General features: G+C 35.8%; 4 protein-coding genes across 5 annotated transcripts; 3 read left to right on the top strand and 1 right to left on the bottom strand.

Moving 5' to 3' along the window:
• Nucleotides 1-321: 321 nt before the first annotated feature.
• Nucleotides 322-1,794, top strand: LOC102587077 (uncharacterized protein At4g06744). The gene has a single exon (XM_006354788.2). The coding sequence runs from the start codon at nucleotides 395-397 to the stop codon at nucleotides 1,547-1,549; it is 1,155 nt and encodes a 384-aa protein (XP_006354850.1). The 5' UTR covers nucleotides 322-394; the 3' UTR covers nucleotides 1,550-1,794.
• Nucleotides 1,795-4,856: 3,062 nt separating this feature from the next.
• LOC102587403 (probable inactive receptor kinase At5g67200) lies at nucleotides 4,857-7,775 on the top strand. The gene is made up of 2 exons (XM_006354789.2): nucleotides 4,857-6,500; nucleotides 7,017-7,775. The coding sequence occupies exons 1-2, from the start codon at nucleotides 5,093-5,095 to the stop codon at nucleotides 7,622-7,624; spliced, it is 2,016 nt and encodes a 671-aa protein (XP_006354851.1). The 5' UTR covers nucleotides 4,857-5,092; the 3' UTR covers nucleotides 7,625-7,775.
• Nucleotides 7,776-9,692: 1,917 nt separating this feature from the next.
• On the top strand, nucleotides 9,693-13,828 carry LOC102587732 (uncharacterized). The gene is made up of 2 exons (XM_006354790.1): nucleotides 9,693-10,086; nucleotides 13,108-13,828. The coding sequence occupies exons 1-2, from the start codon at nucleotides 9,910-9,912 to the stop codon at nucleotides 13,471-13,473; spliced, it is 543 nt and encodes a 180-aa protein (XP_006354852.1). The 5' UTR covers nucleotides 9,693-9,909; the 3' UTR covers nucleotides 13,474-13,828.
• Nucleotides 13,829-14,203: 375 nt separating this feature from the next.
• Nucleotides 14,204-25,503, bottom strand: LOC102588053 (kinesin-like protein FRA1). 2 transcript variants are annotated; one of them, XM_015312065.1, is made up of 26 exons: nucleotides 25,062-25,503; nucleotides 23,921-24,067; nucleotides 23,665-23,814; nucleotides 22,646-22,899; nucleotides 21,793-21,971; nucleotides 21,594-21,718; nucleotides 20,909-20,945; nucleotides 20,188-20,279; nucleotides 19,989-20,099; nucleotides 19,756-19,869; nucleotides 19,386-19,473; nucleotides 19,099-19,226; nucleotides 18,735-18,836; nucleotides 18,534-18,644; nucleotides 18,337-18,453; nucleotides 18,182-18,262; nucleotides 17,891-17,962; nucleotides 17,293-17,386; nucleotides 17,135-17,166; nucleotides 16,947-17,044; nucleotides 16,746-16,844; nucleotides 16,378-16,599; nucleotides 15,682-15,835; nucleotides 15,132-15,278; nucleotides 14,708-15,021; nucleotides 14,204-14,633 (listed from the first exon to the last, which is right to left on the bottom strand). In XM_015312065.1, the coding sequence occupies exons 1-25, from the start codon at nucleotides 25,182-25,184 to the stop codon at nucleotides 14,794-14,796; spliced, it is 3,105 nt and encodes a 1,034-aa protein (XP_015167551.1). In that variant the 5' UTR covers nucleotides 25,185-25,503; the 3' UTR covers nucleotides 14,204-14,633; nucleotides 14,708-14,793. The 2 variants fall into 2 exon arrangements, with proteins under 2 accessions (XP_015167551.1, XP_006354853.1); XM_006354791.2 differs by having other exon boundaries at nucleotides 19,099-19,211; nucleotides 25,062-25,501.
• Nucleotides 25,504-26,262: the final 759 nt, after the last annotated feature.

The following is a 26,262-nucleotide window of genomic DNA, read 5'->3' on the forward strand; positions in this document are numbered from 1 at the left end:
AAGATTTTACTAAATATTGAAATCTAGTACTAGTGGCCAAACAGATAACCAAAAATGTCAAAAAGGTAACATGACATCTTTATGTGCAAGATTTAATAATGAAAAGCATTATGGTCCCTCGCCACAACCAAAATAGTGATCCATTCATTGTTGCTTCTTTTTGCACGGTCTCAATTTTTAAAAAAACACTCAGTATTGGTTGGTGAATCAAGTTGTGCTAAGAAAAACTAAAAAAAATCAAGTTCTTCGTGTGTTTACCTTTTTATATTCTGAACCATCTTAATGAAAATTCTGGCTCCGTCATTGATGACAGAAAAAGTAATTTATTGAGACTATATAGTATTTTGACGATTTGTTGTTTAGTTCTCTGTTTTCATTTTCTTAGTTTTGAGACATGATGAATAGTACTATCAAATTTCTAATGTTTTTCTTCAGTGTCACAACAGCACAACCACTAAAGGGACAGAACCAATTGATTTTTGCAGATCAAAGGCTTGCTATAGTATACCCCATTATACAAAAATTCAAGAATATCATCTCTGCTGATCCTCTAGGTATTACAAAAACTTGGGTTGGTCCAAACATATGTAATTATACTGGTTTTTATTGTGAAAGTCCTCCAGACAACAATTCAGCAATTGCTCTTGCTTCTATTGATTTCAATGGCTTTCAACTTAGCGCGTTGACACTTGATGGCTTCCTTGATCAGCTTCCTGATATAGCTATTTTCCATGCTAATTCAAACAATTTTGGTGGGACTCTGTCTCCTAAAATCGCGAATCTTCCTTATCTCTATGAACTTGATATTAGTAACAACCAATTTTTCGGTCCATTTCCTAGTCCAATTTTGGGCATGAATAGCCTAAATATATTGGATATAAGATTCAATTCTTTCACTGGATCAGTCCCACCTCAATTGTTCACTAAAGATCAATTAGACGCGCTCTTCATCAACAACAACAATTTCATGCAAATGCTTCCTGATAACATCGTGACCAGCCATGTCACATATCTTACTTTAGCTAACAACAGATTTTTCGGTCCTATCCCACATAGTATTTCCAAAATCTTGTCGAGTTTGTCTGAGGTTTTGCTGCTTAACAACTTGTTAAGTGGATGTCTTCCTTACGAGATAGGATTCTTAAACGAAGCAATAGTCTTCGATGCTGGCAATAATAGACTCACCGGTCCACTTCCGTTCTCATTAGGGTGTTTGGAAAATGTAGAAATGTTGAATTTTGCTAGAAATCAGATGTATGGGATAGTGCCTGATGTGATTTGTGCCCTGGGGAATTTGGCAAATTTATCGTTGTCCGATAACTATTTCACAGGATTTGGGCCAATTTGCTTGAGATTGATAGAAAATGGAGTGCTTGATTTGAGGAATAATTGTATTCCTGGTTTTCCATTTCAAAGATCAATAGCTGAATGTGTTGCATTTTTTGCTTACCCAAGGTACTGTCCTCATATGGCTACATATACTTATATTCCTTGTTGGCTTTCAAATTTCAAAACACCTACTCTGGATCTCCCTGAATTGGCTCCTTAGTAAGGGTAACACGGTGTACAAAGCATTATGCGTTAGCATGGTTCGGGAAAAGATCATTAGAAAATTCTGGTATTTGATCATAAACATACATGTCCCATTTTCGCGATCTTTTTTTGTTTTAATTAAATTAAGCTTGTAATTTCCATTGAACAGAGTGTGATATCTCATAATAACTTGCGATCTCTGTTTATGGAGTATTGCTCAGTTGTAAATTTACGTTACTTTTATGTTATGGGAAAGATACTTATATAATATGCTCTTAATTAAATGGCAAAGATGGATAGATAACAGAAGTCTCATTGAATAATTACTTATGTAGTTAAATTACAGATACCATAATAGATCGAATTGAATTAATTTTGTAACGATCCGTCTGAGGCTGATCTAGCAGAAAATTTATATGTCGCTACTCGGAAAGTTTTCTGGCCCAAATTCTTTCACTATTGACTTACTCATAACGTTCGTTACAAATTCTGAAGTACTTCCTTCATGTGCATGTCAAGGTATCGCAAGGAAAACTATCATGAAACTAGAGTTTTAGCAAAGCTCAACACAAACAAATGCTCCAAGAGACATAGGTTCAGTTCATGATATACTGGCAGGTCGCACATTCTACTCTTCTCAAATCACACTCGCGAAATTACGAGGGATATGTTGTGGTTGTAGGATAAAACGTGGGATTGTTTTGTCCCGCATTTGTTTATAAGATCCTGAGATATTTTTGTGTATCTTATCCTACCAACCAGGCAACCACATGAGTAAAGCATGACACAATTTCAGCTCATGGTGCATATATTCTTACATTTAATTAGTAGTACCACCTAATTATAATTCTGGAAAATACTAAAGTGTTTAAACTAAATTATATTTAATGCACCATCGACCGACTATTGCCATGGCGTTAGTGCAGCGTTGGTGGATGTCCAGCTCTGAACAGTCCATCAGTAACAATAACTTATCATTTGATTATGTATAATTATCAAAGAGCTTTGTCATACAATCACTCTTTCTTTGTTTTCACTGGTTTTATTTAATTTGGTTAGTGGACATATGATATAAACTAGCTAGCAAGAGCTAGAATGTACTTGGCTTTTCCTTAATATATGATATATATACCCCCTCCGTATCAAATTATATGGCAATCAATCAAAGTAATCTTTGAAGCTAACATATAATAGATTAGTTCAACATGTTATCATATAATTTATGTTAACCGTTTACTTCATCTAAAACCTTTATCTTTCTTTTACCCTTAATTAAAAAAAGGCTGAATTAGTTAAGAGCAAATTTCAAAAATAGCTATATATAATTTGCTTAATTACGGCTCATAATTACATGTTAGGAGGGAAAAGAGACGAGCGAGATTGGGAGAGGGAGTAAAGAGACGAGCAAGCGGGAGGGCAGAGAGAGGTGAGAGACAAATTATATTTGTATATTTGTTGGATAATTGTATATATGTAACTAGTATGTATATGTATCAGTGATTATATTTGTATATCCGCGGGATAATGGTATATATGTAATTAGTATGTATATGTATCAATGAATACAATTGTATTAACAAATACAATTATATCAATGTTGTATCAAGTTCAACTTTTGTATTTGTATAATGATTGTTTATCATTTGTATCAATGTTGTATCACTAAATACATGCGCATTTATATTTTATATCACTGAAAAAGATATGTATAGTTGACACTTATCTTTTGTATTTATATAATTAGTTGTTATCATTTGTATTTGCATAACGGAGTGTTAACATTTGTATTTGTATTGAGAGAGAGGCGAGAAGGGGGGGGTGGTAGAGAGAGGGGACATATGCGAGTGAGTGCAGAGAGAGAGGACGAAAGAAAATAGCTACTATAAATTGTAATTCTTTTAAACTATAGTGGTGTATTGTAAATACATATCACATGTTTGCTTAATTACGTAATTTTCCCAATAAGTTGTTAGAAAGAAGGCCCATTTTGATTTGGGTCTTGTCTTGGGTGCAATACTATATATAAATGTATTGGTTTGAAGCACAAAGGCAAATGAAGATTCTTAAAAGCTTCCATGTATAAATCTTGTCGAGTCATTAATCACCATTACTTAGTTGAACTAATCTTTTGGGTATGCTGCTGCTGTTGAATCTTCTTAGCAACTTCATAGAATACATCGGTTGTTTAATAATTGTAAACAAAGGTAGAACCGTTATGTGATATGCTTTATTTAAGCGTAGGTTCGTTCATCAGAAACAATTTATCTACCTTTACAAGTCAGGAGTATCCTAAGTATCTCAATTATTCAAGTGATGTTTCGTTTCTTTTTCAAATTTCAACAAGTAGAATGATTATTGAGTGAAAAGAGAAGAGAAATCATGTCTTGACATTGCCCAAATTCCAAAAAACAACACATTGATATGACAAGCCCAATCAAGAATGGGCCATTAGTCAAAGCATGTATAATCTTATCACTGGACCATGAATAACAGTCCTACACTTCTCTTCATACAGCACCTAAAATATTAGATGGACCACTAAACAATTCTCCTACAAATTTGGTTAACAACTTAAATATAGCAAAACTTAAACATTGTAGAGTAGCAAATACGATCCATAAAACGACAAGCCTTGTAATGGACTAGATAAATAGTCTTTTTTGTGTAATTCTAAATGTGAAGCAAGTCGATGTATCTTATTATTGCTGAAATTGAATACTTTAAATTCAACAAATCCTCTCTTCTCGAGAAATAACTAATATGACAAATCTTTTTAACCATAATTGAATTTCCATATCTAGCCTTCTACTTTAAAACTATACAAATCAAATCAACATAACTAGTGACTTAAAATATTTTGAAAAGTTAAACGAAACACTAATTAAAAAAAAAACTATTTGACTCACCAAACAAAAACAAGTCAAATAAAAACACCTTCAGATAAAGCGAAGCAAAGAAAGTAAATATTAACTCATAAGTTAAACTTATTTACACTATACGGAAATGTAAATTGATAACCAACCAAACAAATATACCATATTTGATATATGTACTGAATTTTATAAACAACAAATTGAAATACTACTCCTGCCAAACATAGTATACTAATCATGATATAATTTTAATACAATGAACAGTTTATTTCAAAACTACCCCTCAGTAATGACCTAGTGAGAAGCCTGGTACTATTGAACATGAGTAGTTCATAAATGCAATATTATTTTATCGTGTGTTTGGTTATAAACATTAAGTTGTCACTGAATTGTCTATTTCATCATTTATATTATAGTAATTGAATAACTTAGATTAATAATTAATCCTAAAATAACTTATTTTCGACCGTGAAACATTATGGCCATGGCTGACACAGAAACAGAGAGAAAAATAGCCAGACTAAATATTGGAAGTCCCCACTTTTCTTTTTTCTTTCTCAAAAATCTTCACGTGAATCTGACTCTGCCTTTTGCCATATCTTCTTAGACAGCTGCTTCTCTCTTCACTCTTCCACCTCTACACATATTCCACAACAATTCAATCTGGAAAAAATTTCTTAAACAAGATGAAAATACAACAATTCTTACTACTTACCATTCTTCTGTTTTTATCTGTTTCTTTTCATTCCACTGTTTCGTTGATTCCTTCTGATGCATCAGCATTGTTAGCATTCAAATATAAAGCTGATTTGGACAACAAACTTGCATTTTCTGCTAATACAAGTTCCAGATTCTGCAAATGGAAAGGGATACAATGCTCGGAGAAGAAAGTGATTCGTATTGTTATCGAAAGTTTTAGCTTACGAGGTACGTTTCCAGCTAATACATTGTCTATGCTTGATCAACTCAGAGTATTGAGTTTACAGAACAACTCACTTACCGGTCCGATTCCGGACCTTTCTCCACTTATTAATCTCAAAGTTCTTTTCCTGGACCATAATTTGTTCACCGGTTCAATACCAGCTTCCATTTTCACTCTTCATAGGCTTAAAACCCTTGATCTCTCCTATAATAATCTCACCGGTTCAATACCCGTTGCAATCAACGGGTTGAACCGGTTGTACTATCTCCGGCTTGACTCGAACCGGATAAACGGATCAATCCCACCGCTGAACCAATCTACCCTCCATATCTTCAACATTTCTCACAATGCCCTTTCTGGTCCTATTCCGGTAACGAAAACGTTATCCCGGTTTAAAACGGCGTCGTTTTCAGACAATAAAGGACTTTGTGGTGAGATCGTACACAAAGAATGCCGTCCAATACAACCGTTTTTCAGTCCATCCACCGCTGCCTCCACTAAAATTACGCCGCCGCCGTCTAAAACTCCGGCAGAACTCGGCCAAAACGAAGAGTTACGACAGGGTAGCCCGTTAAACCGTAAAGAAAACAAATCACATAAAAGATCCTTACTCATTATTGGAGTTTCAACAGCTTGTTTAGTCCTTTTATGTTCAGTCATACTATTAGCATTAGCGTCGAAGAAGCACAGGAACTCGAAGAAATTGGGAGAAACTAAGAAATCCGTATTCGATCCAAGTGTTAGCGGCAATGCAGAAGCAGTAATAAGAATTGAAGAAGACAACAATGAACTGGAAGAGAAGGTGAAGAGAGTACAACAAGGAATGCAGCAAGTGATGGGTAAAAGTGGGAGCTTAGTATTCTGTGCAGGTGAGGTGCATGTGTATACCCTGGAGCAGCTGATGAGAGCTTCTGCTGAGCTTTTAGGTAGAGGAACAATGGGGACTACTTACAAAGCAGTGCTTGATAACCGTCTGATTGTATGTGTTAAGAGATTGGACGGTGGGAGATTGGCGGGTACAAGTCAAGAAGAGTTTGAGCAGCATATGGAATCAGTGGGCGGGCTTAGGCACCCGAATTTGGTTCCTTTTCGGGCTTATTTTCAGGCCCGACAAGAAAGGCTTTTGGTTTATGATTATCAACCCAATGGCAGCCTGTCTTCTCTTATTCATGGTACGTTCTTCTCCGTATATCTTGTACTTATTATTTATTAAGATGCGCATAAACTATACGAAAAATATTATTAATGCAATTATTTTGACGAGAAGTAAAATATAATAAAATGAACGGAGTATTTTGAAGGTGTTGTCCAATCAAATAGGGTCCATACACCATACCCTATTGTTACAGTTTCTCAACCCCAATGTTCTCCCAAACACAGAGAATCTTGCAGCTGACCCTGATGACATTTTTGGACACATATTTCTGTCATCGTAAAATACTTTTATATTTGTTTAGTGTCCTAATCATAGATTATAGTATTATTATTGAAGCTAGTTCTGTCTGCATTAAGAATGTTATTGTTTCACGTGTGGTTGCGTAACGTGAAGTTAATAAGAGTACGGTGGTTAGCATTAATAATTCATAAAGTAATATAAATAATAGCTTTATTGCATATACTGAATTTTTTGGTCAATCTGACGTGGCATATGAAATAAAGTTTGACTGGTCAACCTGCCACGTGTACAGGTTCCAAGTCATCAAGAGCAAAGCCACTTCACTGGACTTCATGTCTGAAAATAGCAGAGGATGTAACTCAAGGACTTTCCTACATCCACCAAGCATGGAGGCTTGTCCATGGCAATCTCAAGTCATCTAACGTCCTCCTCGGCTCCGATTTCGAGGCGTGCATAACCGACTACTGTCTCTCCATCCTAGCTGTCCCCTCAGACGATGACAATCCTGATTCTGTAGCTTATCAGGCTCCAGAAATTCGGAAGCTGAATCACAACAACCACCACCACCACCGCCAAGCTAGTGCCAAGGCTGATGTCTATTCGTTTGGTGTTCTTTTGCTTGAACTTCTAACGGGTAAGCATCCTTCAGAACATCCATATCTAATGCCAGATGATATGTTACATTGGGTGAAGTCTACTAGAGAGGATCATGATGGTAGCATTGGAGAAGATAGTAAGTTGGAGATGCTTCTTGAAGTTGCTATGGCTTGTAGAGTGAGCTCACCAGAGCAAAGACCAACAATGTGGCAAGTGTTAAAGATGATACAAGAGATTAAAGAAGCTGTTGTAATGGAAGATAGTAATGAAATGGACCTTCTCACTGGCCCTCCTAAATCCTAATTCTTATTTAAATCTTAGTTATTATAAAATTGAATTTGTATTATATTCACTACATGAGACTTTTCAATATTAGTAATTGCAAAAGAAAGGAACAAAAGGGGAAAGACTTATACTTTTGTTACATGACCCTCATTCACCCTATTATATTGGATAACTATGTCTCACTTCCAAACAAATCGGTATGTTTTATGCTAGTTGTCAGCCTACTACAACCCTCCTCCTTTATCTGGTCTCGGGATCAACATGTTTGTTGTTGGCAGTGTTTTTTCTCAATAACATATTTCAATTTGACTTCTTCAAGATGTTTAAGTAAGATTGAATCTTGGTAGACAATAAAGAAATGCAGTATTTAATATACATCTACTCAAATTCAAGGAAAGAAAAAACATGTTGCCATCTGGTTAGCTGTTGGCTGGCTAGCTACTTTTAGTTCAGTACTTGAATGTTGGATTTCTTTTTGTGTTAGCAGGTTGAAATCATAAAAATGGAGTAGTTATTATAGTTGGAGGGTGAACACATTTTTCACTTTTGCCCCTATAATTTTGTGGCTTTGATAGAGGTGAGTAGGTGTAACATTTTGTTGGTAGTTAATTGGACAAATTAATACTATAGTTAATAGCATAGCTGGATGCTTTAATTTCGTATTGAACCATTATTTCCACCTTATAAATATGACACTGAATTTAGGTTTGGGGAATTTGTGTTCTTTATTACAAATAGTAATACTAGAAACACCTCATGGTATATGCTTCAACAATTAACCTAACCACCATTAGAGGATATATGGTGTAGAGAATGGGGTTGCTCCTTTATTAACCAGAGGCCTCGGGTATAAAAAAATCTTTGATAAAAAGCGTTTTTCCTGAATGGAACCCTACGAAGTGCGAATTCAAATTTTCCTACTCCACCCAAACAAAAATAACAAAATTGACCTAACAATTGAAAAGAAACCCATCCACTTTCAAATGGTCCCTTTGCCACAAAATTATTACTAACGTGCTTGTAGTTTCTTTGTTTATTATACCTTTGAATAGATTTTGATGTATGCCTGCAAGGAAACATCAGTCGAAATCAGAGTCATTCCACCCATTTGTACAGAAAAAGAAAAATTGGACCACAAACACCAGATACAACCATCCATCTGCTAAAAACTGGAAGCAAGGTCCTTTGACTAATACCGTTCATTGTTAATTCCTAAAAATCGCGAGTCAACGAATGTAAGTATCCTGACACTGCTGTTTGAATTATGATCGACTTTCAGCGACTTGAAGGTCGATCATAATTCAAAAACTATCTAGCAACCACTTCAAACTTTTTTTTTTCTCCAAAAAAGTGTTAACAATCATAACATCAATTCAATATTGTAATTAGAGAGCAAGCATGTTGGCCTTAAATTAATATACACATACAGATATATTTCTTTCTGTCTACTTGACCTTGAAGAGAGGCAAGCAACCTATAGCTTTAATAAATCAAGTGTCTTAATGTTAGGGTATGGGGCTTTTATTTGTCACTATAATCCAAGATAGAATTTTGAAACTCATTGAAATGGAATATGATCCTCAAATTAGGTGGGATGACCAATTTTCAGGTGCTTTTAGGCATTAGCCATAAAATTGTTACACTTCTATTGAAAACAAAATAAAATTCGGACAAGAATATCCTTGTTTAAAACATGAAAAAACTTATATGATTGATTTTGAAACTTCAGCAAAATTTTGAACCCTATTAATTGTTTTTTTTTTTGGCTTTGACACTCCAACAATTTTTTGAATTACATGAATCATTTGTTGGGTTCGACTTGTCATTTCTTCAAATTCCTTCACCTACCATAGTTTAGTTGGCGATAAAAGAGTGGCTAAGTATTAATAAAAACTTTTAAAATAGTGGTTAATAATATTTGATAAAAGGGGGTTAAAAATGGCTATTTTAACCCATCTCGTCTACTCCTGACATATTGGGCCTTCTTTATGCACTCGGATTAACGGGTCATTATTGGACTGTATTTATGTTGGGCCATGGTGCTAAAAGCCCAATATGTCCAGCAATCGGCCGAACTGGACGATGATAGAAGAGGCAGAGAGGAAAAATGAATGTTGAGGGTGGGAAGGGCCAAATATTCCAGAAACTGCTAGAAATATCTGGTTGTCTCTTCGCCATTTCTCTTTATCTTCATCTTTCCCTAAAATCTCCAATCAAATACTAACCTTTTCAGTAGAAGAAGAGTCAGAAATAGGAAAACTCCGGCGACGAAAGTCACAGATCGCAACTGTAACTGAAATGCCATGGACAGTACAGATGCTGACATGATGGAGGCGGAGGCCACGGCGGCGGTGGCGCCACCGGTACCGTCACCGTCACTACTGCATTCAGGTTCAGACCAGGATGGTGCTATTAGAGGGATGCTTACTATGGCTCGCCAGCTTATCGATCAAGGCAAGCCTTCTCAAGCTCTTCAAGCGGTAATCTCATTTCTCCCTACCTTTAGAGCATCGTTCTCCTGAATAAAAATATTTGATTTTGACTTCTTCGTTTAACTGAACATGAATGTTCTCTTACTTGTTTACCTACTGAGTGAACGACTGAGTTTTATTTGAATGCTGGTTTTTTTGTGGTTGTGAATATCACTAGGATCAAGGGCCTGTTTACTTGGAAATCTCTACCAGATTTAGTTTCACTTTGTGATTACAATTGTTATTATGTTATTTAACATCAAATTCATCTGTTAGCTAATAATCAACAATCGTCGTATGGAAGCTGATGTAGTCCTAATCATTCTTCAATAGTCACTAATCTAAATAATGTCAGATACTTAAACAATCCAAACCAGACAGATGATAAGTACACCGTGATAAATTGGATTTAAAGGACAATTCATTTTCAAGGTATTGTATCAGATTATTTTCAAGGGTTTGGAATTGAGGTCATATTTATTGTCTGGGGCAAAGTGCAACACTTGCTCCATCATTACATATATGACCATTTTTTGTTAATTGTACTCTCTATATGTTACACAAGTTGTTGGCAAGAGACTTGTATCTTATTATTATATGTATAGGAGTCCATCTGATAATTCTTTTCGTTTTTTTTTTTTTTGGATAAAAAATTCTACCTTGAGTTTTATGTATGTCTTGTGTTCATAATTACATAAGTGTTGGGTTTGCATATATGCTGGTTATATCCTAATTCTTGGCTACACATTCTGACGTCCATAGATCACATAGCCAATGGCATTATAAAAGTTGTATTAATATTGCAAGAGTATTTTCGTAATATGTATGGAAGAGAATTACACCTATCTATTGTGGGATCTAAGATACACTATCCTGTAATGATGTCAGTGAAGATGCGCTAAGAGCATCTCTTTCGATAAATGCAAATAGATTGCTAGATGAGATAGTCACTTCATGGATAAGTTTCTATGAGTTTAGATGATTAAATAGGCAGTGGTGAATGTGGTCAATGTATTCCAATATAGGTAGTGCGATGGTAAGATACCCTATCATTGGTACTTGACATTGCCTGTCAATTCCATTACTTATTGAAGGATGAACATATGTTTAGTGGAGGAAAGATATGTAGATAACATGTTAAGATATCTTTAAACATTTTATTACCGCATTGTAACTTTGTAAGTTTGTCATTGGGATGTCCTCCACTCGATACTTTTTTTTTGACATGGTAACAGATTGTGTATATAAATCAGCAGCACTAAGGCTGGTATCCAAAAAAAATTCAGCACTGAAACTACATCCCAAAGAGTGAAATCAAAGACTATCCCTATATCCTATTCTTTTGTATTAATCTACTGTTGCCTTCAAAACACCTAGAGTTTCTCTCCTTCCAGATGGTCCACCATATTACTGCTGGGACAATTCTCCATCTATCTTTGTTTGTTCTGCCACCACCCAGTATTCCAGCTTATTAGAGCCTGTTCTGTTCTTTCAGGGCACAGTCCACCTTATGCCTCTGTAGCTAGCTACTTTACATTGAAGAAACAAATGGTTAATTGTTTCGGCATTTTGGTCACGAAAATAGCATCTTGGCACATATGTATGCCCCTCTTCATGAGATTCTCCTAAATTAGAACAGCTTCTTTCACAACCAGCCAAGTGAAAATTAGCCACTTTTTAAGGAATTTTGAATTTCCGGATAAGCTTCCAAGGTAGAAAACTGATCTGAGATCCCATTTGATTCATATCCTTATAGGCCTGCTCTCCATACTCTTTTCTGGGATATATAAGAAAGTCTATTAGACTCTCTGTTTCAGTGTCTTAAAGTTAAAGAAACAAAAAGTTTTTCTAGTGGTGTTATTGTAAAATATGGTTCAGTTGTGCACCTCCTTGTGTTTTGAGGCCTACTTTATATGTAAATATGTTTCATCTAAAATTTCTAATGAGTTGTAACTTGTATGGATTTTCTATATTTTCTAATTTCCTGATAAGTGACATGTATTGTCACCATTGTTTTTATGGATCAGTTGAGTGGCATGTATAATGTAAAATTACATTTCTAACTATTTTATCGGAAGAAATTGTCATTAGATGAGTGACAAGAAAATGTATCTTTTCCTTCTATAAATAATTAGTTACTTGTGGAAAGTGCATTCAAATATGTAAAATGTTATCATGTTATGTCAGTTTTAGCTGATTATACCTGTTGTCTTCCGGGAATCAGTTCTAGTCTTTTGTCTTTTAGCTTCTCCTTAAAACAATTTAGCACCGTGTTAACTATAGCTAATGAGTTATGATTGAAAAAGCATGAAAATATGTAGCAATCATCTTATAATCAGTATATGCTGATTATACCTACAGCCATCCTGGAAACAGATCTAGTCCTTTTAGCTTCCCCTTTCAACAACTTAGCATTGTGTCAAGTGTTAGCTATGAATAATTAGTTGCTTATGTAAAATGCATCCAAATATGTAAAAGCAGTCATCTTATGCCTACAGGAATCAGATCTAGTTTGGTTTCTCCTTTCAACAATTTAGCATTCTGTTATAACTTATAACTGCTTGTGGATTTTAGCGACGAAGCACCAATCAGGCTAAGAATAACGAGAAATTCTGGTTAAAACAGCTAAATAAACAAAACCAAACAGACCCTTTAAAATTCAGTTCTCGGAAAATTTTCCAAGAATTTGGTACTTTGGTGGAACAGTAGATGAGCTGTATGCGGTTGCTATATTTTTCCTTCAATTTGTCCTCTTTTATTCTTTTGGGGAATTTTTTTCTGGGAAGGGGAAATGAAGCTTCGGTTTGTAATCTTATATCTGTTAGCTTAATCTCATGCAATGGTGCCTGTAGCAGTTGCATTGATCTCATAACTCTGGGTTGCAAATTTTAGAATAGCATACATGCGATTGCATTGTGTCTAGTTCAAGTGCCATCTATTCTTGAATTTAGTGGCACATCTGTATCACGAAAACTTTGCATTTTCTGCCTGTGTTCATGTTAATCTCGTACTAATCAAATAAGGCAACAGGTGGTGACGGCCATGAGAACCAAAGGTGGTGAGCTGGCCGTAATTCTAGCCCTTAATCGTGCCCAGGAGCTGTACAGAAATAAAGTACAGGCAAGTGTGGCTGCAGATGAGCTGGCTTCTTTGTTTGCTGAGTGTGCCATTGCTGAGGCCATCCCTACTATATCCCAACCTTCTGAACATAATACAGTGGATAAACCAATTGAAGTAGATTCTCATGGAACTTCAATACTATCTGAAACTGGCAGAAAACAGATAATGTTTGATGCATTCTCTGACGGAAGCAGCTTTGTTTGCTTACAATGTGGTGGTCTGGTTAGCACCCATCGCAAAGATGAACACTACTCATTCTGGTGTTGCAAAAATTGAGTTAGTTTTCAACTTGAATGGAATACATTCCCATGCCAAGTTATTGGACTTAGTGCTGCATTCTTACTGTCACTACTAATCATGATATGCATTTTAGCCAGTGGGTTCTCTAGTATACATAATTTGCTCTTGGCTCCAGACCAGGCTTACGTTCTCACTAGGCTTGTTGTTGTAAGCACTACATGGCCGATTTGGTAGCTGGAGTTATGAATGCATAGGTCGCACTGAAAGTCATATGGCTATAGATATTGACAATAGAAAATGTATTCAGTTTTTTGGAGTATGTTGTGCACTTTGTACTATTCAAGATGTTTTGAAATAATTGAAGCATGTCCCTATAGTGACTTGTAAATCATGGTTTCCTTCCGAGAATTAGCATCACAATTACTGTTTGCACCAATTGATTATGAAACTGGCCATAAGGGTGCTACTGTTCTTGTAGCATGACGGGTGAGTTCCAAAATATATCACCACCAAAAGAAAAATCAAAATATTAACTTGACATGCATACATTGGTGGAAATTTCTTTCGTGCTTGCCAAAATAATAACTCTGTTGAACAGACATATCAAGTTCGTTTTGCTAGCTTAGCCCTGGTAAACAAATTTATCTGCAGCTGAATATATTCTCTCTATATAAGTGGAGTTAAATGTCGTCTCCTGTAGAACAAAGTGTTCTTTACAACACGTATATTCACAATGGAGATACCGAAAAGAAATAGGCTCAGCAACTACAGAAAATGCTGCATTTATCATTACTTTAAACAAAATCAATGTTGTGTTTACACACAATGTACATTACACATTTATCAAGAATGACACAAAAAAAAGAAAAAATTCAAGGCAAAGGATCTTTTGACATTGCTTATGAGACCAGACGGAAGAATTCCTTCAAGTTGATTGTAATTTGCCAAAATGTATACACAAATCTTGACCTTGTCCTATAATCAATCTACTAGCGACTTCAGCATCCACCTTCTAAGTATTCTTCTGCAATTACTCAGGCAATCCTATGTAGCTTCAACATATTCACAAGATGCTGCGGTTTGAAAAATTCAAAAATCTAACAATTCCCAACTAAAACCCACTCCTGTAAGAACACCTAAAACCAAATTCCCCCTCACGGCTCCACCACTTCAACTGCAATCTGCACATATAATACCTGTATTCAAAACTGCATTAACCCTTGAAGAAGTGAAAGAAATTTACAGTACAATTAAAAAAAATACAACTTACCAGCACTTATTTCCAGTTTCTTCCTGTACCATGTGTAAGGGCTCGAGAAAGAGATCAGAATAGAATATACAGTTGCCACGAATAAGCTAGCGACCATTTCTGCACATAATATCTGGCAGAGCCTGGGTACGAGGTCGTGACCTCATGATTGTTTCATCACTGTGTCTAATCCACTCAGAGAGTTTCCAAGGTTTTTGCCACTTCCATTTGAACTGTAATAGCCACTGATGATGACTTCTCTTCCACCTCCACAACTTCCCACCTTGTCCTGCTACTGTTAATTTCTTCATTGTCAATTGGCCTAGCGGTACCATCTGCATCATTAGAGCTTATTATCATCAGCCATTTCTTTGTTAATCATGCTGACTTAGAGTTAGGCAACTGTCAAACAGTCAAAGAAGAAAAAGTAAAATAATAAAGCAACCTTTCGTGTTTGATCCATAAAGGCTGCTGCCTCTCTGACTGACGCATTAGCAATGCCAGCTGAATATTTGAGTTGCTTTTGTGCTGGTACAGGGATTGGAGATGGTGGACCGCTCATTTCGTCAACAAAGTGCTTGTTAGAGTTACCCTGTTTCACATTACAGCATCATCAGTGTAAGAAAATGAAAAATACAAGACACCACTAACAGCCCTAAAAAGGAAACTAAGATCAGAATAAATTCATTTTGATTTTGTCGACAGATGTATTACTCAAGGACAGTTAAAGAGTATGCATAAACAACACCAAATAGAGTTCTTTTACAGGATGGTAACAGAAAGAAAGAAAAAACTTTGACAGCCGAGGATCTGAACATGAGCACTTAAAGTTTGGAAGTAAATAACCAGATAGCATACAGAAAGTCTCAATCAGCCATGTATTGCAAACTCACAATGCATTATTTGAAAGCCTTGCATGCTTCCCTTAAAGTAAGATCTAAAACACTTGATTTATGATTTGGGACAAAAGAAAATACAAGCGAGTATGATCCTACCGAAGCTGGGGAAGACAATGCAACTGAAACAGCTTGCTTAAGCTCCTTCTCAACTTCCTTTCTCCTAATTTCACTCTGCCGCAATAGACCAATGAGTTCTTTCATCTGCTCTTTCATTTCCTTGATCTCAAGCTCCTTCTCCCAAAGTTGGCATCTGGATGAAATAATGAGAGTTAAGGCAAAGAAAACCCCAAAGACTGCCACAAAACAGAACTAAAGATTTTGCATCTACAAATTTTCCTCATAGTTAATAGCTAGACATCATGTCAGAAACCTTCAAGAATTCTTATGAACTGTGAGGTGGAAACCGTTATCGCAAGTACCACATGAGGTAGTTGTAAACTGGAGTATCTTAGACACTTGTTCTTAAGAAAATCTTCTGTCCTCCATTTTGTTTTTTTGACTGGGATGATGTGAAAGTTTACATCTGTGTGGACATAGGGATGTCCCCACTTCCATTACCATTTGATGTCCCCAACTCACCGAGATCGAAAAATCTTTTGGCTAACTCTCACTATTGGACCCAAGCAGTACACACCTAATCCACTGCTAAGCTCAAACGATCTCTCTCCAGCTAGTGTTTAAGATAATTTTAGTCGCACTAGAAGAATGAGCATACAAATTCTAGCCATCTTTACTTATGAAGTTTCGGACCAAACTTCATATTACAAGATACAAAACATATCAGTAGAATACCTTGTATCTGCAAGAGAATTGAACATATATTGGAGTAAACTTTTTGCATCCCCCATCGAGCGTAGTTGGTTCCAACGCCCACGATTGCTAAAGGCACGCTCTCGTTCTTCTGCTTCTGAAAGTTGTGAAGCCATTGCAACTAGAGAATTGGATGAAATGCCTAACATATTCTCTAGAGAAGCAATTCGTGCCATTCTAGCATTTGGCGACATTGAAGATGCCCTGAACAGATAACCACAAATAGAAATCCATTAGATTGAACTTTCTTTAGCACTTTAATGTATTCTTTTAATGCTACTTAGACTGCATTTTGGAGATACTGAATCCATTATTGGCAGATAGAACAGAGATGCATTCAGTATATGTACCTAGAGAAACCATTTTTACCCCTTGGAGGACTCAGTCCTTTTGAAGCAAATTCATCAACTTGTTTCAAAACTGCTAGCTCTTCACCAAGTGCAGCTCGTCTGAGATGAAAAGAAACCATTTTAAAGATGCAACCCAGAATATGTTGTGTGCGCACACATTAAGAGAAGATTAATTTAGGTAAAATAAATTTTGTTACATACACTTGACTTTGCTTCTCATACTCATGACGAACTTCATGAACATTCACCATCACTTCAAGCTCATGATCAAGCCAACGTTGCAACGATTTCTCATTGCTCTGAATGCAAAAGATTCTTGACTAAATTATTTGATCAAATAGGTACAGAAACAAAGTCCATTAGAGTCCAAAAGAGAGCAAGATTGGTACCTGTCCATTTGCTACATGGCCATTGCTAGTAACTGCATGATAAACAGAACATTAGTAAGTTTAACAAGTTAAAATGCAAAAATAAGGCATTTTTAAATCAGAATTGCACCAGTAATCCACAAATAAGGCATCAGATAAAAGGTAAATATAGTGCAAACCTGAGTTCTCGCGACCTGAAGATTTACGCGCTTCTAGCAATTCTTTTAGTCTCTTGGTTGCCATTGCAGCCTCCTCTGTCTTTCTTTGAAGAACCTGAAATAAATCCATGATGCCATATAACATTCAGATATTGACTGTGATCACCTACTTGCACGAACTTGACTCTTGTACACGTTATTCTAGTAAGCCATCAATTTATGTTACCCATTTAACAAAAGCTATCAAAAGTATAATAGCTACAATTGGGCAGGAGGTGTACTGTTTCCTCTCTAATACACGCTGCATTTTGATTGAGCTAGGTCTTCAAGAAATACAAGTTCTTTTCTGAACTTGTGATCAAAGTAAAAAAAAAAAATAGAAACAGGCTGTCTTCTACTCTGGTACAAATAGATGTTCAAGTGGCCGAATTTTTCTTCGAGGATCGAATCAAATGCCCAATTACACATATCCATTCCATGAAGTAGAATTGTAGCACTTAAAAAACAGATTGATTTTTCGGGTGTCACAACTAGAATGTACATCAAGTTTCTCTTCACTAAAACAGTTGGAGAAGAATGAAAGACAATGCAAGGACATAGAGGAACGTAAAATGCTCACCATCTTTTGTCGTTGATTTAAAGCTAGCAATTTATGTCTCTCATACTCATTCCTTCTTCCTTCCTTCTTTAACTGCATTCCAAAGAAATTATTGTTGGTAAACAACATGAAGTAGAATTTCGGTCAGACTGAGTTGCATTTGCCTCATCAGTACTGTGCATAAAGAGAAGACTGTTATGAAAACATGTGTATCACTGAAATAGCAGGAACGTCATCCCTTTCAGATAATGGCTATCCACCATACTACAAGATGAAGAATGGTTGGTGAAAAAAGTAATCGCAGGAAACTACCTGCAGTAACTCTTTCTCCCGTGATGCCTTCCACTGACGAAATTGTTCAGCCTCTTGTTTAATTTTATGCTGCAACTGTACCTATAAAAGGGAAGAATATAAGTTGCATATAAGTGGTGCAAATGATGTTAATCAAAGAAGAAATGGGAACCAACCTTCTGTGCCTTGATTGATTGTATCTCATCTTGCAAGCGCTTTGCTGCGTCATCACTCTTCTGTTTTTGCTTTAAAAGCTGAACCTGGTTCTCTTGTTTTTTCTTAAGATCTTGTATCTGTCAGCAACATGTTATAGATATTAGAGTTAACCATGACACTCATGTCTATACAATAAACATGGTACAATTGGGCAGACCTGTGCTTCAAGGGACTTTAGTTTCTGGGAATGTGTATCTTGCAATTTTATTGCTTGTCCATCATTATTGGCAAGGTTTTCAACCTCAGCTAATAATCTATCTCTCTCTAGCTGCATCAAAAGTTCAGTTCAAAACAGGGAACATCAGTTTGACAAGCTCAGATGACAATGTGTGATAGTATTTTCATTGCTTTTTATTACCTGCACCGCTCTTTTCTCCTCTTCAAGTTCCAAAAGTTTCTTTCCAAAATGTTGCTTCAGAGCCATGGTATTATCAGAGCCTCCATAAAGTTTCATTTCAGACTGAATTGATATACAGATATATATTACATCAAATCATCACATGGATCAAAGACAGGAAAACGAGCAACCAGAGAAGGTTATCATCTAACAGAAATTCACAACCAAGAGTGCTATCCCATGTTTAAATTCCATATTCACAATTAATATTTTTGGTTAACTATATTCACAATTAACTGCAAGTACACCAAATAACAAACATCTAAATACGAGTTTATTACATAAAAAAAAAGACAAAACCATTAAGTGCAAGAGTCTGCCTTACCTCCTTCTGCTCTAAGCGCCTATTTAATTCGTTCAATTCTTTGTCCAGTGAATCTTGCAGGAGGGTATGTTCCCACTCTTTTGCTGCTTCGTCATCCATATCTCCTGAATCACCTGGCAGTACAGAGACTGGCTCCAAATCAGAATATTGAACTGCTTAGATATTAAGGTTTTAAATTCTTAAAGACAATGAAAATGACTTTCTTATCCAGAAAACATCCCAGTCCGAAACATACTAATCGGGATATAAACCTCATTGAAAAGTACCAAAAGTTGAGAATGGCATACCATTTTCACTCATTGGATAGTCAGATGATTCTATACTTTGCAATCCCCTTTTGAGACCTTCGTTTTTTACTGAAAAGACACCATTAGCCTGAAATCAAGATGAAGATTCTGTTATGCAACTAAGTTAGAATACCGTTTGTCTTTCTTTTTTTTATATAACCAAGAAATCTCCGCTGACCAGTGCCCCCTCCCCCACCTTCTCAAATTAAATACCAATTACCAAGGTTTTATTTGCCACAGGGTTCGACCATGATGTGCGCCTACCCACACATCACAAGCTGAACTCTTACCACTAGACCAAAGACCTGGAGGCATGATAAATCCTCTTTCCTAAAATGGGTTCAATGAATGTGGGGAGCTCAATATATACCTTCACTTCTGCCCCACACTGCTCAGTGCCAGAGCCTCTTCTGCGGTACTCATGCAATTCTCGGCTTAGCTCCTCATTATTAGCTTCAAGCCATGAAATCCTATCCTTGAGTACCTACACGAGAAATTTCCAATTAAACCTCATTGTCATTTAGTGAAGACCGAAGACTATCCACAGCTTGATTTAATGTTTAAAAAGGTGACATCTACACCCAAAGCACAACAAAAAGTTACCTGAATTTCATCAGAGGAAGCACCTCCACCACGGGCGCAGAGTTCTGCCTGCAAAAACTCTAGTTGTTGCCGCATCTTCAGCATCTCACTAGATACAGGATCTCGATTGATCTGGACAATGTTTAGTGAGAACTACTTAGGATTCTTGATCCAGAAATGACAAGAAGAAATATGAAATAAGATTTGTCATCAGACTTACAACTGGCTTGTTCTGGATATTGCGAGCCCGATTTGCATATTTAAGAGTGTTCAGAGTTTCTTCAGCATTTATATCAGCAGGACTAATGCATGCTGGAAAACACATAAACCAGACATAAGCAAGAACATAGAAGGAATCTACTTGTCGCCAGAACAAGACATAGCAACATCTCAAAGATCATCAAAAAGAAGGATAACAATTCTAATTAAATTCAAAGATACAACTACATATTTTAACTTAGATAAGCTTAATTTCATTCTTCCACAGACCACTTTTATTTCCTTGGGTTTTCTCCTTTAAACTGACAATGGAAGATGTATGGAATAAAAATTGTGACATCATGTGCCAGATAAATACACCTCATGATGTGTCCCAAAACAACAGTACTTTGACTTCCTCACTGTATCCGCCTATCACCCACCAACAGCCCAACAGGCTCAAAAGCAATAAGAGTTATATGTTTCATTATAAAACATCACCTCAAGAATGACGAACTACCTACTAGAAAATCTTTGCACTTGTGCATTTGGCTGTTTAGCATGGCTTATTCTAGGTCCAGAAGAAAGAATATAGTTGGTATCACTATGTCATGATCAAAGTGCTTTCATTGGCAAGATCCAAGTGTAGAGAAGTTCAGTGAAAATGAAACATAAAAAAGTTGTTTCACTGTGATATTCAATCCATTCAAAATAGAAAGAATAAGTTGTTAAACTGGAATTACCTATCATGACTGTCCGACTGTTACCGCCAAGGGAATCCTGTCATTTCCAGAAACTCTTAATTAAAAAAAATCAACAAATAACTCAATTAACAGACTAGAAATAAATCAACAAGGGAAAAACAGAAACGAAGTCACTTCAAAAAATGAAGATTTTGCCAAATCCTAAAAATATCAAGCGCCCTAATATGGTATTATTGCCAAACTCAGTCCACGATTTTTTGTTCATTTCCTCTCCACCGAGATGACTTCTTCTTTCATGTGATAGATTCTCCAGTGAGAAAACATATAACTAATGTCAACTGACGTTTTACTGTTACACAATAAAGAGTATCAAGGATTTCAGGAGCACCTTTCAATATTAGAAGTCAGATTACAACACTGGAAAAGGGCTGGACTTATTTAGATTGGCCGTTGGAAAGACTTTGAAGAAACCATTTATTATAAATATTGCATCATAACTATTGACAAATTGAGAAGCAAGAGGTGTCCCTGATGTCAATGACCATTTTAACAACAAAAAGTGCAAAGAGAACTCATTTGATCAAATGAAACAAGAGGTAGTTTTGCATTATTTTGATCAAATGAGTTGTCACACCTGTTCACAGTTTCAGCATACAGTACACAAATGAGGAGATGCTCAGACAGAAATAACATGTTTTTCCCATTTCTTAGAACTGAAACCAACCTGCAATAGCCGAGTGAGTTTACTGTCTCTATATGGAACATGGACGCCTTCTTTCCTCTTTTTCTCATCTCCAAGTGCACTAATAACATTTCCAAGTGCAAGAAGGCCTCTATTAATGTGAACTCCTGCAATGAAAAATATGTCAACAACCATCACGCAAGAGACACTTTCAAACCAGTAAGAATGTCAAAACAAGAACCTTCTTTAAAACGAAGACCATCTGATCCTGTTCGTTTAGCTCTCTCTGAACCAGCAAGATCTACCAAATGCAGCTTAGCACAAAGATATTCTTCAGTCATGCATTCATTGCTATTGCCGTCATTAGAACCGGTCTTGCGCATCTGCTCCATTGTAATGGTGAATATGGCATGAGAGCGACTGAAAAGTGAAAGCAAAAGGGAGATAAAGTTATCTCATCGTGTAGTATAAATGTTTTACAAATAATTCAGCAGAAAGAATGCATCTTCATGAGTCAATAATAAATCCTTTCAGGATTCAAGCAACGACTGGATTTAATAACTCTTGCTATTGGTTTGCATTTGTTGTTACATTCGATTTTACAAATTTAAGTGTCAAAGTATTACTCGTTGAAACATTTTCTTTCTTAACAAAGGAGAAAGTCCACTAGTAAATTATTGGAACATTAGAAATTTGAATCAAATCATGTGATATACAACAAATGTTTTAGTTAAATGTCATGGAAGCAGGTACTTAAAGAAGCTAAAAGACATGTTTTCTGTTAGGCTTCTCCAGTTTAATAACTTCATTGACATGTTACCAGTAAGAAATAAACGTAGATTAATTAACTTGCAGAAAAAACAATTCATAGTAGAAAGAGCAAAAGTGCAATAAAATACCATGTCCGCTTCAATGGATTTTACTGAAGTTACTTTCCTGCTTAATATTCTATGAAGTAACACATTAAAAAAAGAGAAATATAACTATAAAAAGAAAATATTTAATGTCAATTTTTGTTCTTTCTAAATTTTGGAGTTCAATGTGAGAATCTATCATATTTCAGACAAAAACTATGCAATTAACTACATTCCAACCTTGATTGGTTATTCATGTTTGTACTGCCTGTGGCTCTACTAAGTGATCCTTGCTCCAGACAGTCCGCCATTTCTTTGAGTGTTCTTACACTGCGTTCGGTGGATCCTGCCAATGTAATAACACCATTTGAAGATTCGCGAATTTGTATTGGGGGTTTCCCAGGAATATTTACTTTTCCATTGTGTCCATTTGCTGTCTCTGATTTGTTAACAGAGACAGAATCCAGCAAATCTCGTACTTCTTCTTTGTGTATCTGGAAAAGGAATTATCTTAGTAAAAATGTTGCATAATTACTTTTACAAAGTATGCATAATGTTATTCAACTGGAAAGCGTGTCCAGAGGAGGTTTGTACAAAGAACCACGTGATAGGGGAAAATGTTTATGTCCAAAAATAGTTTGATCAATATGTAGAAACTAGAAACAGTGTTTGACCAGTCTATAGGTTTAAAGTGAAGAGAACTGAAAGCAGACTATAGTGTGATGTTGCATTGACAAGACACTTCATATTGAAAGAATTAACACGATCTCCAGTATTGTCTAACTAAAAGAAGTCGGGAAAAGGAATAACCCATGAGCAAAGTCGATCATGTGCAGAGTTGCCACCATGTTTCTCATCCATCTATTTCAATTAAGGATAAGAGCATGTAAATGTAGCTAGAATTTGGACTTGATGTATAGTTTGAGTCCATCATGGAAGTATAATCCTACTATGGCTAAAAGAAGACCACGTGTTCAATTAACAAAGTCACTCAGTTTTCTTATATGATCAATTACTTGTGATCTCAACTACACCAAAAAGAATAAATGCAGTAATTTAGGGAACATAAGAGTCTTCTAGTAGATGCTTTGGTTTAAAAGCAATTTGCTTGGACAAAATACTCGCCAGTAACTAAAATGCTTACAGCCTCAACAAAATGAAAAGGGGATCACAGGAAAATTTATAAGGGCACACCGCACACGTAGGTTAAGATTTCAGTAAACATAAATAGAACAGAGAAAAGAAATGAGTAAGTAAACCTCAATGAAAGACACATGCAACTGGAACTCTGCCTGATTCTTCGAGGTCTCAATCTTGTTGAACAAAGAATTCATAACAAGGGGAATTAGTCCAGTTTGAAAGCCATCTTTGAAACCAGTTCCCATGGTGTATGTTTTTCCTGAACCTGTCTGCATTTTGTTGAAATGTAAATTGAAAGAATATGGAAACAAATGGCAAACTTAACTGTAGCCTTTATTACAGACCCACACTTCTAGTATTACCAAAATGATTTACCTGGCCATAAGCAAGAACAGTGGCATTATAACCTTGAAACAATCCATCAACAAGAGGAGCCACACACTCTTGATACATGGCAGTTGAGGGAGAAGCTGTGCTCCCGTAAACATGATCAAAAGTAAATGAATGTGTACCAATTTGCACCTGCATGCCCACCAATTATCAACCTTAACGTCAATTTAAATCAGCAATAACAACATCAACTATCCAGTGTAATCCCACAAAGCGAGGTCTGGGAAGCGCAGAGTGTACACAGACCTTACCCCTACCTTGGAGGTAGAGAGGTGTTTCCGATAGACCCTCAGCTCAAGGAAAAAAAACAGTCCAAAGCAGTACAAAAAAAGAAAAAACGGAAATGAAGAAGCCATGACTCAATAGAAAACAGCACCACATTAAACAAAAACAACAAGATAACTTCCCAGACTTAAAAGGGGGAGGATTTGGAGAAAGTGGAATCTGTAGTTTACGAGTTGCGACTAATAAAATAAGTAACCTTTTCACATCAAAAATATTAGCTCCATAAGGGAAATAGTTAACATGCATGATTCTTTTGGAAACAATAATCTTCAATCAGGTGAATTATATTGCATTTGCTACACAACTGAAAACTACAAAATCATGAAGAAAAGGTCAATCACAGATCTAATTGAAACACAAAATCTCAGGGAAAGCAAACAAAGATTCTAGTCTTTGTATGAACCCCAGATAGCACCAAAAGAAAATTCTTTTTCCCCAATTTCACTTCTCAAACAAAAATTCTTCTTCCCCAATTTAGAACCACACTAGAATGAACCAAACACAATCACATAAATCGAAGTAAATTCGATTAGCTTTCCGCAATCAAGCTTATTAACAGTTTAATTCTTCACCATTTTAGCACAAACTATTCATCTACCATTGCGCTATCAATAAAATCAGAGTAAAAACTCCGATCACACCAACATGCAGAACCCATTAACTTAAAACCTTTAAGAACTTCACCATCACACAATAAGATCCAGATCTCCAAAAGAAAAATCACCAATTTCAGAAACAAAAAGCTAAATACAAAGTTAACTGAATCCAAAAATGCTGAACCCAGTACACTAAAAAGTCCAACAATGGTGAATCCGAGAATGACATTGCACTATTACAGTACCTGTGGCTTCCCATGGACCACAGAAACACAATCTTTACAACCCTGAAGCTTCTCATCTCCAATAAGTGGCCTTATATGAACTGCTACTTTAACACAACAATCCTCCCCAGGAGAAGTTTCCATAACAAATCCTCAACAACAAAAACACAGAAAGTAGTAATGAAGAAGGTTTGTGGGTAGGGAAAAAAAAACAGTTAGCTTAGAAGATTTTTTTCACGGAATTGGAAAGGAAGTTTTAAGGGACCAGAAAGTGATGCTGCAGCAGCAACAAATACAAACAGCTATAAGAGTCGGTGATAAAGAAAAATAGAAGAAAACAGAGAGAAATGAAGAAATGAGAAAGAGAGAGAGAATGGAGAAAAGGGTAATTGAGGAAAATGGAGAAGAGAGAGAGGGGGTGGGGTGGGGGGAAATGGAGGAGTATATCACAAGATGGAGATTGTGACTGTGGCTATGGGTGTGTTAGTAGTGTAACTACAAGGACAGCAACAATGACAACAACCACTAACATAAGTTGTTTTTTATTTTTTATTTTGTTTGTTGCCTTACTTTTATTATTATACTTTTGAGATTGATTTACATACCAATAATTAACAATCTATAATCTTTCATTATGGTATATGTAATCACATTACATAATTTGAATACATATTAGGATAAAATAAAAATAGGCTTAATACATATTTACTCCCTTAAATTTATCCGAATATGTTATTTGTATATTCGAACTAAGCCATGTTTCAATTGAATACCTTAATTTTTAATAATGTATTTCAATTAGACAGTTTAAATTTTGAAGAAAAAGTTATATGTGTTTCCACTCGTTTATTACATAGTTAAGTTAAACACTTAAAATATAGACAGAATACTTAAACGAGCTTTTTTTTTACTTTGCATCAATTAATATTTATGTCCTCCAACTTTGAATTTATACACTTAAATTTATATAGAATTGAACATGTAGATACATGTATCCTACGTGACAATTCACATCCTACTTGTGTCCTACATGCATTATGTCACATCAGAAGAGCATATTTACTTGTGGAGATCAAAACTTGATTAACATAGATATCATTAAAAAACATATTTATATATTATACTTAAAATATATCATCTCCTTTAGTCATACGATTCAATAAGTCGTAAAATCTGAGTCATATTCTAGTCCTTTAATTGGACCCTTTACTATGTTTTTTTA

The sequence above is a fragment of the Solanum tuberosum genome, unplaced genomic scaffold, assembly GCF_000226075.1.
Source record: "Solanum tuberosum cultivar DM 1-3 516 R44 unplaced genomic scaffold, SolTub_3.0 scf00184, whole genome shotgun sequence".
Classification (NCBI taxonomy): Eukaryota; Viridiplantae; Streptophyta; class Magnoliopsida; order Solanales; family Solanaceae; genus Solanum; species Solanum tuberosum.